The 16784-nt window shown below is 37.4% G+C and overlaps 1 protein-coding gene across 3 annotated transcripts in view; it reads right to left on the bottom strand.

Moving 5' to 3' along the window:
• The window catches only part of IL7R (interleukin 7 receptor), a 33191-nt gene extending 17988 nt beyond the window's left edge, over positions 1-15203 (bottom strand). For 2 of the 3 annotated variants that reach the window (XM_004453332.2, XM_004453333.5), the window contains exons 1-2: positions 15057-15203; positions 11701-11836 (exon numbers count right to left, since the gene is read on the bottom strand). In XM_004453332.2, the coding sequence (XP_004453389.1) occupies positions 11701-11836; positions 15057-15168 (248 nt within the window). In that variant the 5' untranslated portion in view covers positions 15169-15203. Of the gene's footprint in view, positions 1-11700; positions 11853-15056 lie in introns of all 3 variants that reach the window. The other variant, XM_012523246.2, reaches the window with a different exon arrangement.
• Between the last annotated feature and the right edge of the window lie 1581 nt (positions 15204-16784).

Below are 16784 nucleotides of genomic sequence, written 5' to 3'. Positions count from 1 at the left end.
TCTTTCATTAGTGTGGTACACTTGTTGCAATTGATGAACACATGTTGAAGTACTGCTACTAACTATGGTCTGTAGTTTACATTATGGTTTATACTTTGCACCACCCAATTTTATAGGTTTTGGGACAAACTGTATAATAGCCTGTATCCATCATTGCAAAGTAATTCATAACAATTCCAATGTCCCCAAAATGCCCCATGTTATACCCACTCTTCCCTCTTCCTTCCTTCAGACCCTCTGGTGACCACTGCCTTTATATCAATGTTAAAAGTTCTTCTATTACTAGAATAATAATATGCCTACTTTAGTCCATAGTTGCATTTCCCCCTTATATTTGTTCATTCCTCAATCTTGAGTATTTTGGGCTGGTGATGCCCACTCTGCTTCCAATTGAGATTTGAATAGTCACTTTTTTAAAGAAGAAATACAAATGGCTAAAAAGCACATGAAAAGATGCTTGACATCACTAGCTATTAGGGAAATGCAAATCAAAACTGCAATAAAAGATCATATTATACCTATTAGACTGGCAGCTATTAAAAAAACAGAGAACTACAAGTGTTGGAGTGGATGTGGAGGAAAGAAAACCCTCATCCACTGTTGGTGGGAATGTAGAATGGTGCAGCCATTGTGGAAAGTATTTTGGTGGTTGCTCAGGAAGCTAACTACAGAACTGCCGTATGATTCAGCAATCCCACTACTGGATATATACCCAGAAGAACTGAAAGCAGGGACACTAACAGATATATGCACACCAATGTTCATAACAGCATTACTCAGTATTGCCAGAAGTTGGAAGTAATCCAGGTGTCCATCAGCAGATACCTGGTAAGCGAATTGTAGTATATACATACAATGGAATATTACCCAGCGGTAAGAAGGTATGAAGTATTGTTACACAGGAAAACATGAATGAATCTTGAAGCCTTATGTTGAGTGGAGTAAGCCAGTCACTAAAGGACAAACATTACATGACCTCACTGATTTGACCAAACAAATTGAGCAAACTCATAGAGCTAGAGTTTGGAAGATAAGTTATCAGGAGACAGAAAGGGAGTAGAGTATGGTGAGCCAATGCTCAATCTGGGCAAAACCTCTGATAAGGTGGAAGGGGGTGATTTGGCAGTGGATGGGGGTGATAGTGTTGCAGGGATGTGAGTGGGGTCAATGGTGCTGGAATATGAGGGTTTGCAAGGTAGAGAGGGTTGGACTGGACTGTCCAGGGAACTGGGGGAGGGCTGGAGGAAGGGGTGAACTCTGGTGACTTGTAGGTCTATGGTTAAAACTACAATCGTGGGAATGTTCTTTGAGCAAATACATCAGAGGAGAGTTATTGGTGCAGGGTGTTGGGGTGGGGGATATGTGGGGACAGTGTGGTTTTCATGACAAGAAATATTACTAGAATAAAGACCAACAATGCATAATGTTAGCAGTTTCGATTCTTCAGGAAGGTTTATCAATCATAAACTCATGTGTGCCTAACAACAGAGTTTCAAAATACATGAAACAAAAACTGATAGAAATATAGGGGGAAATAGAAAACCCATGATCATTAATGGAGATCAACAATTCATTTCAATAATGGAGTTAATGAATAAACAAAATATCAGTAAGTTTTTGGAATATCTGAACAGCACTATAAATTCCCTTGGAAGTAATAGAAAATTATAAAATACTACACCCAACAACTACAGAGCATATGTTCTAATAAAATGTGCAGAGAACATTCACCAAAGTATAACATATGCTAGACCATATGTTCAAAATTTCATCATTTTGATAAGTAACTTCTACCACAGCAGAATTAACCTAGAAATTAGTAACAATAACATGGAGAAAATCCAAAATATTTATATATACACTGTAAACTGCATGCCAAAGAAGAAAAAAAAGGGAATTTAACCAAATGATGATGAAAATACAGCAAATCAATGGTAAAGAGCAAATGAGTTTTATGGCTAAGAGACTTCAAAGTGAATTGGGAGGTCATCAGAGAGGTAATGCTTATGCACATCTCAGCAGGATCTCATAGATAGCCAAAGTAGTAGATACTACTCCAAATAGTGGGCCTCCTGGGGGTCTGGAGACACCCAGGTTCTATGGCCATGGCAGATAGCTCTGGAATTTGGTGCCTTGCCAGTGGCCCTACTTTGGAGTCTGTCCTCTGAATGTGACAGACTTGGAGTCAGTTATGACTTCTCTACACACATCTCTTCTGTCCCTTCTATTTGAACCTATAGTTGGTTTTGGAGTTGGTTACAGCTAAGAGACTTGAATCTCTGGACAGTCCATGTGCCATCTGGACCCTGTGCGTCAGTGGAGTTGCAACACTTACTCTCCAGTTCATTGGACTAACCCAGCATAACTAACAAGGAGGTGAGGATGGACAGCCACCACACCAAGGAACCGAGGGAGCCTACAACTGTAAGCAAGAAAGTCCCATCCATCAGTCATATGGGATTGAAGCCCTCTTTCACTTAGAGGGGATTGGGCATCATCATCCCAGAATCCTCAGGATTGGGGAATAAAATATGGACTAGAGTGGACTTACTGATATTCTACTATAGACTTACTATGATTCTAGCAAAGGAAGAAATTATATCATTAACATGGAGACAGTGGCCACTGGAGTTGCTGAAGGCAGGGAGAGGGAAAAAGAGGTATAGTATGGGGGCATTTTCAGGACTTGGAATTGTTCTGAACGACATTGCAATGACAGATAAAGGCCATTATGTATCCTGCCATAACCTACAGAATGGAGTGGGGGAGAGTGCAAACTACAATGTAAACTATAATCCCTGCTTAGTGGCAATGCTCCAAAATGTGTTTATCAGTTGCACTGAATGTACCACACTAATGAAAGAAGTTGTTAATGTGCGAAAAAGTGGGAGGTGTGGGGAGTGGGGCATATGGGTATCCCTTATATTTTTTATGTAACATTTTATGTAATCTCTTTTAAAAATAAAAGAAAAATATATTTTAAAAAAGAAAAAAGTGCTGCAAATCAAAATGTGTGGACTATAGTTAAATCAGTGAATTAATTTCTCGTATTAAGAAAAGGAGAAAGACTTAAAATAAATGGATCAATTTCTATCTTAAGAACCCAGAAAAAGATGAACAAATTGCACCCAAAGTAAGTTGAGGGAAAGAAGTAACAGAGAAAAGAGCAGGGAACAATTAAATAGAAGTAGGAAAATAATAGAAAAAATTAACAAAGCTAAGAAGTGTCTCTTTGCAAAGATTAATAAAATTGCAAAACCATAACAATACTGGCCAAAAAAAGAAAGCAAAGGTATGAATTATCAATACCAGGAACATAAGATGAGATGTCACATATATGATCATGCAGCTCTGAAAAGTATAATAAGGAAATATTTTAAAAATCTTATTTCTATAAATTTAACAACTTAGATGTAATGGAAAAATTCTTACAATTAAAAAGTTAGTAAAACTGACCCAGGAGAAACTGAATATCTGACTATTTCAATGTCTTCCAAAGAAATTAAATTTACTATCAAAAAGCTACTCCCCAAAGAAAACTCTATGCTCAGATGGTAATATACTGGTGAATTTTATCACAGAATATAAAGATTCTCCAGTAAAACTACAAGAGCTAATACAGTGAATTCATTAACATCAATAGAAAAAAGTCAGTTGTATGTCTATAGACCAGCATCAAACAATTGGAAAATGAAATTTTAAAATAACAGTTCCATTATAATAGCAATAGAAACATAAAATGCTTAGAAGTAAAATTCATAAATGTGGTTTCAGGGTCTCTGCACTGAAACTATGAAACATTGCTGAGCAATATTAAAGAAGACCAAAATAAATGAAGAGCTATATTCATGGATTAGCAAATTCAGTAGTGATAAAAAGGTAACTTCCTCAAATTTGTCTATAGATTCAACAAAATATTAATCAAAATCTTGGCAGGTTTTTCTTAAGACTGAGAAGTTGATTATAAAATTTACATGGAAATACAAAGAACCCAGAATAGCCAACACACTATTAAGAAATTAGGACAAAAAGGAAGATTCAGAGCACTTTATTTAAAACTTACTATAGAGCTATGATAATTAGAACAATTTAGTGCAGTCTTAAGGATAGATAAATTGATCAATAGAAGGAACAATGAGTTAAAAAACAAACACACACATATAAGATATGGTGATTTGAAAACAAACACCCAATTAATTCAACACAGCCATAGAATTTTTTAAATCAAATTTTCCCGGAATAACTGAGTAAATGTGTGGACAAAACAAATCTTGATCCCACACAAAAATTATTTATTTATAGATGGATTATAGACCTACATACAAAGGCTAAGGCTATAAAACATTTAGAAGAAAAATATAGGAAAATACTTTTCTGACCATGGGTGAAGACCAAAGATATCTTAACAAGGGCACAAAAAACACTAATCATAAAAATAAAATGATATATTGGACTTCATCAAAATTAAAACCTTCTGCTTATTAAAAGACACTATTGGGAAGTAGATTTGGCTCAACAGAGAGAGTGTGTGCCTACCATATGGGAGGTCCAGGGTTCAAACCCAGGGCCTCCTGACCCGTGTGATGAGCTGGCCCCTGCGCAGTGCTGATGTGTGCAAGGAGTGCCATCCTACAAAGGGTATACCCACGTAGGGGAGTCCCATGGGCAAGGAGTGTGCCCCATAAGGGGCCCAGCGCGAAAAAAAGGCAGCCTGTCCAGGAGTGGTGCCACACACACGGAAAGCTTATGCAGCAAGATGACACAACAAAAAGAGACACAGATTCCTGGTGCCACTGACAAGAATATAAGCAGACACAGAAGAACATACATCAAATGGACGCAGAGAGCAGACAAGTGGGGGGGGGGAGTGCAGGGAAGGAGAGAGAAATAAATTTTAAAAAAATCTTAAAAAAAAATAAATTTTAAAAAACACTATTAAAAAAATGAAATGGCAAGCTATAGATTGGCATAAAAGGGTTTCAATATGTATATATAACAAAGGAATTCTATCCAGAATATATAAAGTGTCCATAACCATCAATAATAAAAGGATAAACAACTGATTGAAAAATAGGCAAAACATAAATGGAAAGTTGCTCAACATTATTTGTTATATGAGAAATGTAATTTAAAATCCCAATGAGATATTCCAAACCCACTCAAATGCCTAAAATTAAAAAAGACTAAAAGTACCAAATGTGAACATTAATGTGGAATTCTCCTGCACCACTGGAAGGAGTTTCATGCTGAGGATTTCACCCTAGAGAAATGAAAGTGGATATCTACAAAATTACTTGTACAAGTATGTTAATAGCAACTTGGAAAAATAATAGTCCCAAACCAAACTTGAAAATACCCAAATGGATATCAAGAAGAGAAAGGATGAAAACTTTCATGGAATGGAGTCACTGCTTTGTAATAAAAAAAAAGGGGCGGGGGGGAGCTATGAGACACACATTAACAGGGATAAATCTGTTTTAAAAAACACTATTTTGGTGAAGGAAGTCAGATAGGAAAGAGAAAACACCTTATTATTCCATTTGTGAGACATGAGGAGCTAGCAAAAGCAATCTTTGGTGATAGGATGCAGAACTGTGATGGCTCATGGATGATGATGATTTACTGGAAGGGGGCATGAGGCATCCTTATGAGGAAAAAGAAATGGTTTATATTTTGAATGAGGTGATAGCCACATGTTGTATATATTTTTCAACACTCACTAAGATTTGTGCATTTCGCCATATATAAATTTTATCCCTGAATGAAGTGCTATCGAAAAATGAAATAAAATTAAGTTAGTAAACAATATAAAATTATAGAACTAATACAAAGTATACTCACAGTATAATAATTAAATAATACAGAATAAAAAATGAAATTGCTGGGAAGTAGATGTGGCTCAAGCGATTGAGTTCCTGCCTACCACATGGGAGTTCCCGGGTTTGGTTCCTGATGCCACCTGGAGAAGACAAGCAAGACAGCAAGCTGGCGTGATGAGCAGGCACAGTGAACTGACACAACAAGGAGACACAAAGAAGAAAGACAATGAGAGATACAACAAAAGCAGAGAGCTGAGGTGACTCAAGTGATTCAGCGCTTCTCTCCCACATAGGAGGTTCCAGGTTTGGTTCCCAGTTCATCCTAAAGAGAAGACAAGCAGACACAGAAAGCACACAGTAAATGGACAGAGAGAGCAGATAGTGAGTGCAAACAATGAGTGTGTGTGTGTGGGAATAAATAAATAAAATAAAAATTAAAAAAAAAATTTAAAAAAAATTCCCTTCCTCACTTCAATTTACTTTCCCCCTCCTGTGATAACCTCAGTTACATTTGGTTTTTTCTGCATGCTCCTAAACCAGCCAAATACTTCCCAAAAGAGGTATAGCTGGGGATCTTGGCTGAAAAAACAAACAACTCTGTATAAGCTTGATTACATGAAAGGACTTCTTCCCATTGAATCAGGTATTTAAGAAACATCATAGGGAGGAGTGCTAGGAAGGCCCTCAATGGTTTACAATCCAGACATGTGTGTTGTTGGACGTGTGTACTGTTTTCTCTACGTATGATCAAGGGAGCACTTCCCGGGATGGTTCCTGGATGCAGTATAGGAAAAGGAACATGTTTGTGCTGTCTGAGGTGAGATGGATATGGGCTTAAAATCTGGGGAGAACAACTCAAATTTAGGCACAGAATCCTTCACCTTTGGGCTGCTGTGGTCTTTGAGTGACTGGTTAAGCTCCTGCAGGCATGGAGAAACTGGGGGCTGGTGAAGAAATTTAAAATTTATTAATTGTTAAATATATTTAGTTTTTGTGAAACATTTCTTAAAATTGTTCCCCCAAATACAATATTTTTATTAACTGGTATCTGAAGTGTTGGGTGTGTTTGCATGGATGTGAATTTCTAGAGAGTTGTGTTTCTTGCAGTAGATGTTTTTGCCTATTTGGAATAGAGGAAAAAATAACAATTAAATTTTAATAGACACCTAGGAAACAAACTTAGGAGGAGTATAAAATGGAAAAATCTGAAGATGGTAGCATTGTCATGATTTGATGGGTAAGGATAGAAGGGGAGAATTGGGGGCAGGGTCCCGTGTTCTCAATGACAGGACAACATATGATGTAGGGAAATTGGAAGGCTAATGACTTCTAATTCAATTTTTGAGTTTAGAATATGTTTATAAATGAAGCATGTACAAACTATTCCTTTATAGATCTTAAAAATATAGCATGTTTCTGATACTGTGGATATCTAAAAAGGTCTAAGAATGGCAGTTCATTCCCTATTGAATGAATGAGATTCATGAGCAATGCACAATAAAAGATCACCAGATGACTATTCTGTACACCTGGGCGTCCTTGAAAGAGCTTTGAACTCTAGGAACTGCCCTATGTGTGTGTGGGGGGGAGGGGAAGTCATGCCTAGAAATTAAGATAAACCCTGTGAACTAGAACAGGCTACCTTGTTTTGTGCCACTGGTTCTAGCTTCTTGTAGTTGGATGAAACTTAGAGTTCTCCTACGAATGGTCCAACTCCATTCAATCCAAACCAATCAATTCATTTAATTAAATTAAAACCATGTAGAGCCTTCTTAACTATGGTATTGCGAGGGCTAGGAATGTTCTAGAGTAGTTCTGACCAATACAATAGCCACTACCCCACGTGTGGCTATTGAACAGTTGGAATGGGACTAGTCTGAACTGAGATATGTTCTAAGTGTAAAATTCACACTGGATTTTGAAGATTTAGTATGAAAACAAAAGAATATAAAATATCCAAAATACTTTTGTTCATATTCATTATACATTCAAATGATAATATTTTGGGTATACTGGGTTAAATAAAAGATATTATTAATATTAATTTCCCCTGTTTCTTTTTCCTTCTTTCTAATGTGGCTACTACAAAATTACATTTGTGATTTGCTTTGTATTTCTATTGGATGGAGCTATATTGGGGGTGTGGTGGGGTGCAGGTAGGGGGAAGGAAAGAACACTGTTGCATCCAAGTAGTACTTTAGGTTAATGACCCTGTAGGTCCTACCTAGAGGACATCAACCCCAAGCCACTCACTTGGTCTCAAAATAAGGAGGGACTTCTAGGGACAATATAATAGGATTCTTATCCTGCTCTCTACCATCATCCTCCCCAACCTCTTCCAATCTTTTATGGTTTAGTATGACAAATACATTTCTCTTTTGGTATAAACAGATATTTTAAGTAGATATATTGGAAAACAGCTTTTACTCCTTGGTTGAACCTGAAAGAAAGCAACGAGCTCAAAAACATTGAAAAACTTTGAGGTTGGATGTTTACTGCAGAAACGTCTAAATTAACAATGCTAGACAAATATTGCCAGAAAAGCTTAGAATCTCAGGTACAGCCTGTGACATTGGTGGTAAGTGATGAAAACAAAAAATTGTGTATTTGAAGTGGTGTCTGTAGGTGGTATACAGGAGTGAGTGTGGTGCCCCCAAGAATGTAGAAAAGTTGTCTCCAAATACTATGCAAATACCTCAACAAAGGCCCGAATTCAAATGCCTGTGAGATCTAGGCAGGTAAGGACAGAAGTGGGCCCAGCTTCAGAACTGGAAATTTCACTGTTCATCTATAAGAAGCAGCCAGAATTCAGTCCCAGCTACTTTTTTTTCTAGCCATCAGGCTCAATGCTATCAGATCTGATTTATAAAGAGATATCTAGATTTGTAAATGTTGGACACTAGTTTAAAAATGTAACCATTTGAGATCTGAACCAAATATCATTGGTCTAAAACTCAACAAAAATTTTTCTTTGTGTTGCTTTTACATTTACTGAACAGCCTTTTGATTGTATTTTTAAGGAAGATCTGTCAATTCAAACTGAGGGAATTAACTACCATTTACATGTCACCATATGCTAGAGACTAGTCGTTTCTGTCTAAATACAAGACAGTTATTATGGCCAGAGAGTTTAAATAACTGCCTGTGTCACAGAGTCACAGAGCTAGTTAAGTTTAACTGTTCGGCTGTCAACCTAGGTGTCTCTAGCACCTCTGCTTTATCCATAGTACTGCAATGTGCTGGTCAGGCCACTCAAGGTGACTGAGAGCTGGTTAGAGTTCTAGGGAAAGAAAAATCCCACCTCTGGAGGGTGGATTTATATCGACATGTCTTTCCCTGAGACTCATACCAACCACCAACTCTTGTAGCTCCTGAGGCAAGTATCATAATTGCATCTGTCAGCGTCAAGTGGTTAGTTGGTATGCTGGATTAAATCATGCACTCCACAAAGACTTAAGTCCTAATCTTTATACCTGTGGGTGTGGACTGATTTGTAAATGGGATCTTTAAAGATCCTATTTGGATGAGGCTAAATTGAATCAGGGTGGGCCTTAATCTGGCTGGAATCCTTGTAAGCAGATGCTACAAGAGGAGACAGAAAGAGGCAGCTCAGGATGACGCTGATTGCCCTGTACGACCATCTGAATGCCATAGATGCCAGAGAAGGCATGGCCTACCAATACCTTGATTTTGGACGTTTAGTCTCTAAAACTGTGAGACAATACATTTCTGTTGTTTTATCCAACTAGTCTACAGTATTTGTCATAGCAACCCTGGTAAACTAATACAACTGGCATGCTAGTAATCTAACTCTATGCTTGATTAATCCAACTCTGTCTCTGAGAGACAGATCTAAGAAAAATGTACTCATCAAATACTAACTAAACCAGTTTCCAAGCCTGGGAGCAGCAGGATGGGGATCAGATCCCGATGGTAAATTCATCTAGGAAAGGGCTTCTTGGGAGACAGCCACCTGTTTTCTATCAACAACCCTTATGTATAATGACTTCAGTCAGATCGCGGAGTTTTCAGTGGCTTCTGATTTCCTTACTATGTATTTATCTTAACAGGAAAATAAGCCCAATACAGCTAGTTTCATTGTGGAAAAGAAATCCAACCTAACTATTAAGTATAGCACTCTGCTTCACTGAATTTAATTTGAGATAGATTGTCTGCTCTGAAACTCGGAGGTCCATGAATCTTTCTCTCAAGGTTTAGGTACCTTTTTTGAAAACGGTTTAGGTACCTTTTTTGAAAACGGTTGCTCTGTAGAAGAACCCTAAATATATTAACTGTTTCACACTGAAAACATGTCTTAAACCAATTCCTCTTTCAATTGAAATATCTGCATCCAGTTGAGAAACCCAAATGGAGGCTAAGAATGGATTAAAAAATATGACAGGAAAAACTAAAAGACTTGTTAAAGGAAGCAGACAAGTTTGTTCAAGTGTGGTCAAATTCTGTGTGAGTGAAAGTGACTAAAATGTCAGCCCTGGCCTTGCCCAGAGAAACTGTGGTGAACCCTCCAGCCCACCACCCAGCTGTTCAGAGAACCCAAAACCAAACTTCTGGATTGGAGAGTATTTTGCCCCCCAAAAATGAATGCATTTTTTGGCTATTTTAGCAGAGTCTAGTTGCAGTCTAGACCCTGGATATTGTAGGTTCTTGCTCTTTCAACCCATTTTATTTCTAGATACTATTATACAAGTGAACTGACAGAAGCAGACTGAGAACATTCAAGTCCAAGACCATATTTATTCAATGAAAGCATCAGGAAACTCTACGTGAACAGATGTAGGAAACTCCTAGAAGTTAATGTAAGGACTTGTCTGGACTATATATTGTGGGGGCATTAGCTGAGTGTCTATAGAACTTAAGATACCCTTTTTTACTACTGGTAGATCTTGACTCATTTTTCTCACTAGGAATCTAATTAAAAATTAGGTCATCTGATATGAATTTGGAGATAGCCACGAGTCAGAATTTCATGTTAGAGAATATTTTCAAGTGACCAAAGATAGTAACCCTTAGCAACAAGAGATGATTTGAGGATGAGGGAGAGGATAAAACTCCCTGAATTCCTTACCAAACTTTCAAACTTTCTCTTTTTCTTTGCCTTTTCTGTGCCGCTTCTTGAAACTAAGAGTCAATTTATTCCTGTGGATTTTTTGAAAACTTATCTAAAATCAAATTGCATCAAGAGAGCACTAGAGAACTAATACTATATTAAAATTTAAAAAAAATTCACTGCCTTTGCTTTGGTTTGGAATTTAGGTCTATAAGCAGAGAGTTCTGACTTATTACCTCTTTCCTGTTACTCAATACACACTGGAGGTTTCTTCTGAGTGGTTCACATATATTAAATTATTGAATCGTCATAAAACCTTCATATGAGATAGGTATGTCTTATTTTACAAGTGAGGAAACTTAGGCACAGAGAAGTTACATGACTTGCCTTCAGTCAAATATCTGGTAAGAGTTTGTATTGAGATTAGAAATCAGGTGACTATACTGTAGAGTGTAATTTATGACACGAGATTGGTTCACACTGGGCAAACAGAATTTTTGGGGGGTGGGGTAGAGGGGCAGTGTTCTAAGAGAACCAGAACTTAAATTCTGTTGAGAAGTTAGGAGACGTGGAATTTCCAAGATCCTACTATCAATGGCTGCAGCAGCGTGACCTGAAAGATGGACCATGAGAGTTTCTTTACTTCAGTCTTTTGGTGAAGGACAAAGAGTTACAGGACGCTTTAGGGAAGTCATTAGATTTTAACATTTGGTAATTACGTCATACCCTCTTTACTCTGTGGCTATTGTTATGCAGCACATAAAAGGAGAGACTGAGGACTCTTAAGTGCCCACTGAAACCACCATTCCTCACCATATTTCAAACTCCAGATTGGTGCTGTTGACATCCGGGTCCTCAAAAGCACAGACCAGTGAGTGCGGGGTTCCAATTTCTGACAACTGACTATAACAAGAGAATGAGTAGTCCACTTCTGCATCTTCATCGTCTCCTGGGGAGGAACAAACCTGCAGCTATTAATGAAGCAAAAAGTGTATCCTTTTGAAATCTGGAATGACATTAATAAAATGGCAGGCTTTCATGGCAGACATGAAAGTGTGCCTATATTTTATCTAAAAAGGAAGGCTAAAGGGTAGGGAGAGGAATGAGGTTTCAAAAAAATCAATGAGCAGAGAGTTTGCTAATAAAAAAAAAGTTCATCACAATTAATAAATAACATCCAGATAATCTTTCTAAGTATTTTTGCCATTAGATTAGTGCACTAGAGATGTAGAATGAGAACCTGAACATATTCTTTTCTTTTTTTTAAATTGGAATATCTTGTTAGTTTGTACATTTCAAATAGAGATACCTTATCTCCATCATTCCTAGGCTACCTAATTTAACCCTTGACATTGTTACTAAACTTTATCTATTCCCTCCCAAGTATTTTTTTTCTTCAAATGAAGGACAATGGTAAATACTTTACAGTCACAAGTTCATTTCTTAAAGGGATCTTTCCCTTGATTTAGGCATATAATAATTGATTAGGCATTTTAATTATTGATTTTCTCCATTGTGTGCATATTTGTTTAAGGCAACTTCCCTTAAGTTATGTCAATGCCAAATATGATTAGAGGAAATTGGGTCTGACAGGACTGGATCTGGTGGAACTTCTTATGACTCTTCTAGACACTACTTCTGTTTGGTGAGGCTGGAAAAATCCCTCAGCAAATAGATGCCGGCTAGGATCTGAGAAAATCCAGAGAAACCAAAGTCATTCTCCGAGAGGCTGAGCTTCCAGGAATTTATGCCCATCCATCCTGAGAATCAGAGGAACCTAGGGCTTTGGATTAGATACAGAATATACTAAAATCAACCCCCAACTGAGTGTTCTGAAGGCTAAACAGTACTCTTTTTGCTTATATCACCCCGTGAGTGTGGGGAAGTTAGTAAAGGGGATTTTGAGTGGACCAAGCAGCTGAATGACAGTTCAATCCGAGCAACAAACCTCAAATAGCCCTTGCTAGATGAAAGCTGTGGGCACTGCTCACCACCGCAGGCATCCATCTTTCTGACCATTCTCAGAATCCATCCAGCTCACAATTCTGCTGCCAGCAAAGGCTCCGTATGCAATATTGATAGGACATGACTCTCCTCCTGCTGATACTCTTAAGTAATAAGGGGCAGTACCTCATTTAGGGTTTGCATTTCAAAATATCTTCATTCCAAATTTTATGCACTTTGAGTTCATCTCTAAGAGCTGGTATCTTTCTATATGGAATGGTTTTGGGTAGTTTCAGTCTGTCCTTACATAGCAGTGCCCACAGTTTCTTGACCTTTCCACTTCTTTGGACCTTCTCTCCAATCCTATACAACAGAACTTGAATTATTATTATTTGGATTCAGATGTTAGTCTAGCAGTTACTGAGCACATAGCAAAGGACTTTAACTGACCTTAGTCATCCAATCTGGCAAAATGTGTTTGCTATATATCCTCAGACATAGCCTAGCAGCCAGTAAGTGCCCAGTTAAGTGTTAGCTATCAACATTCATCAAATCTTTGAGAAAAAAGTAATGAAAGGTAAAATAAGAATTTTAATCCTGTTAATAAACATGAGACCTTTGGGACTTTTCCGATAAAAAAATTTCCATGTCAATTGAAAGTCTTATTATTACCATGGTTTTGAAACTACATAGAACTTTGGAATAATGACCTATTCTGCTATTCTTTAAATGTTCATTATCTAAACAAATATACCCATATATATATATTAATATGTGTTGTAGGCAAGGCACTGAACTAAATGAGGTTTGGAAGTTTTTTTCCTACAGAATGGAATTAGTTGATTGAAATGTTTAAATGGTTTGGATTTTTAAAAAAGTATCCCTTTTGTGTCTTGACCACCATTCTTGCAGTTATCAGAAAACTATATTTTAACAAACAGCAGTTGATTAGTTTGTGAATTCCTTACACCCCAAACCTGCAAGTATTTTTATATGATCAAGTGGATGAGTGGTTAAACATAAAATGTCTCAGATCTTCAGAAAAAAGTCAGAAATTTGAAAAGTTGTAGTGAAAACACAGCTTTCAATTAGAATTCTTATCTCTTTTAAAAGTAGTTTGACCACCAGGAAGAAATAAAAAGAATATGTCATACCCAAATGAGTAAGATTTATATGACTATGCCGTGGTAGGGGCCACACTGAGTTCCAATCTATCTTTGTGCAAACATTTACCATGCCACAATGTGACTCATATATGGTCATACTCTGAAAAATGTCAACCCTCTGACAATTCCCTTAATGAGAAAATTCTAGGGATTTCCATCCTTAGCAATTACGGGCATTAAAATAGCAAAGCTGAGTCATTAGCTTGATGTGCCTGATATCATCTATAGGCAAATAGTTTTAGCTCTTAAAGTGAAAGGGCTTAATCTGTAGGAACAAGTTGGTGGCCCAAGATCCCGCTGGCTCCTACTGCTTCACTTTGCCTACTGTTTTGTCCTAATTACCATGCATTTACCAAACAGGCAGGATCTGCTTCTAGGTACTAAATGGCTTAAGGTTTCCCATAGAGAATTATTATAGGCTAGTGAATTTCTTGATATGAAGACTATTAAGCATAGTTCAATGAGATAACTCATTCACATATTTCTCTATTCATTTATCTTCTGAGGATCCCAAAGGAATCTACCAAGATTAAAGGATTTTGAAGGAATTTTCAAATATTTATTGAATGCCTATATGGTTCTGGACTCTCGTTTAGTCACTGGCCATATAGTACTGGTCAAAGCATATGAAACTGTTGTTTCTGGACATTATCTCATCATAAAAGTTGTGCTTTTGGAACCTCCTCAAAAGCTCAACAAAACAAGTCTGACTTGATTTTTATACAAGGTAAAATTGCCTTGGAGATTTTCCAACAAGCACAATCATCCATCATAGCTTCTATATGGGTATTCATTTTATAAGAGCAGAGGCATCAATCAACATTTAAGAGCTACATTTTTAGAGTCATTCAGATATGTTCTTTCTTGACAGTGCTATACTCATTTATAAACCACCCAGAATAATGTTCTGGTGGGGTATACAGAATGACCAAATGTCTAGTAAGCTCTCAAACTCTTTTCCAACCCAGTGTCCCAGCTCAAGTCGGCTAGGAAATTAAGCAGCCTGAAGCACATGCTAGAGATAATCCCAATCCTCAAAAAAAGTTAGAAATGACTCACCATTCTGTGCATAGCCACTTTCTCCAGAAACGGCATGGAGTAAATAGAAAACCATACCAAAAGCTGTACATAGAATTGTCATTCTGAGAGGAAGAGAGGAGAGAGCAGGCATGTGTACAAATGAATGTGAGAGACTGAGCAATACTTCGGTCTACAGCTTTATACTTATTTAGCCACAGACAGGGGGAGTATAAACACAGCGAAAAAGGAGGCAAGTGCCAGAAACAGGAAGTCTGGTTAAAAGTATTGCTCCTGTAAGCAGAGAGAGAAGAAATCAAAGGATAGACCATTTTAAATTATTATACCTCTGGGGTAGTCTTGTAGCCCCTAAACTGTATTCACATCTAGGTTCGTGCTATTTCAGGCTAGAGTGTGAAATGGGTCCACTTGAAAAAAATTGCAAGATAAAATCTAAACTTAAAAAGCTAATCAATTGTTTGGTTGGAGTGAGGTTTGCTTTAAAAAATATTCTGGGCTTTATGAAGTTATTTATTACAAGGTTATTTTAAATAGCTCCCCTTCAACCTCTGAACACACACACTAGGGACTTTGGCAAGAACAGTGATTTTTTGGTGGTTTGTTCCCTGTGTATCCCTAGAACTTACCCACACTCATTATAACAGCATTCAAGAATTATTTGTTTAATGCAGGGGTCTGCAAATTACAGTTCAGGGGCTAAATTTGGCATACTGCCTGTTTTTGTGAATAAAGACTTAACTGGAATGCAGCTTTGCCCATTTGTTTCATATTTTCTATCACTCTTTGGGGGTTATACCATCAGGGTTGAGTAACTGAGACAGAGACTATGTGGTCTGTAAAGTCTAAAATCTTTACTATCTATTCCTTAGAAAAAGGTCTGCTGACAAGCAGATAAAATAGTTTCTGTATTTAAAATAGGATTCTATTTGGAAAATCTGGTTGCCACACCACACGCTGGTACCCACATACACAGGACAGAAGACTGAGACAGTAATGCAGATGATTCGGACTTTCTCTAAACTTGTCTGCCACTCAAAATTGTTCCCAAAGTGGCCTTCTGGTTAAGGTGGACGTGTTTGTTAAGCTTAGGTGTCTTCTTGGGGATCTTGTTGGATGTTTTCTTTAAACTGTTATTAGTGTTCAGAGGCACTGGCTGATAGGGATTTTTGCAAGAACAGTTAATGTCAGACAATGCTTCTGTAAGACATAACTCTGCTCAGATCTTCAAATGAGTAATCCAATCTGGATTCAGCCCATAAAATGCCCCCTTCTTGATTCACAGTGTCTCTCTTTTGGAAAGAAAGCACAAGATTGTGATTATAAAATGATGACTGCAGAGAAGTTGAGTAGATGGTAAGTTATAGACTTCTATTTGATTCACTGTCATAGGGTAGAATTGGGCCTTTGGGCTTGTGGAAACTTCTAAGTTAAGAAAGATAAAAAATAACCCTGAGCATATAAAAAGAAACCAGAAAGTTCTTGAAAGCTGCATGAGTAAGGTAGTCGTGTCATTATGGTTATTGTGACCATCTAATAAAATGCGGAGAGAGGAGGTAGGGCCTTTGTGCCAGTCTCTGGAAATTCTTTAGTTCTGAGGCAAACTCAGTGGGAGCCAAGCTCTGGATGACAACTACAGGGAATATTTCAGAGCAAGGATCCAATTGAAGAGAACATATTCTATCTCTTCCATCTCCTGGGCATTTAAAACATCCTCCAAACCAAATACAGAGTGACAGTTTTGTGTGTCTT

Source organism: Dasypus novemcinctus, chromosome 2 (genome assembly GCF_030445035.2).
Source record: "Dasypus novemcinctus isolate mDasNov1 chromosome 2, mDasNov1.1.hap2, whole genome shotgun sequence".
Taxonomy (NCBI): domain Eukaryota; kingdom Metazoa; phylum Chordata; class Mammalia; order Cingulata; family Dasypodidae; genus Dasypus; species Dasypus novemcinctus.
The sequence above is the reverse complement of the archived record's forward strand: the minus strand, read 5'-3'. Positions and strand labels throughout refer to the sequence as shown.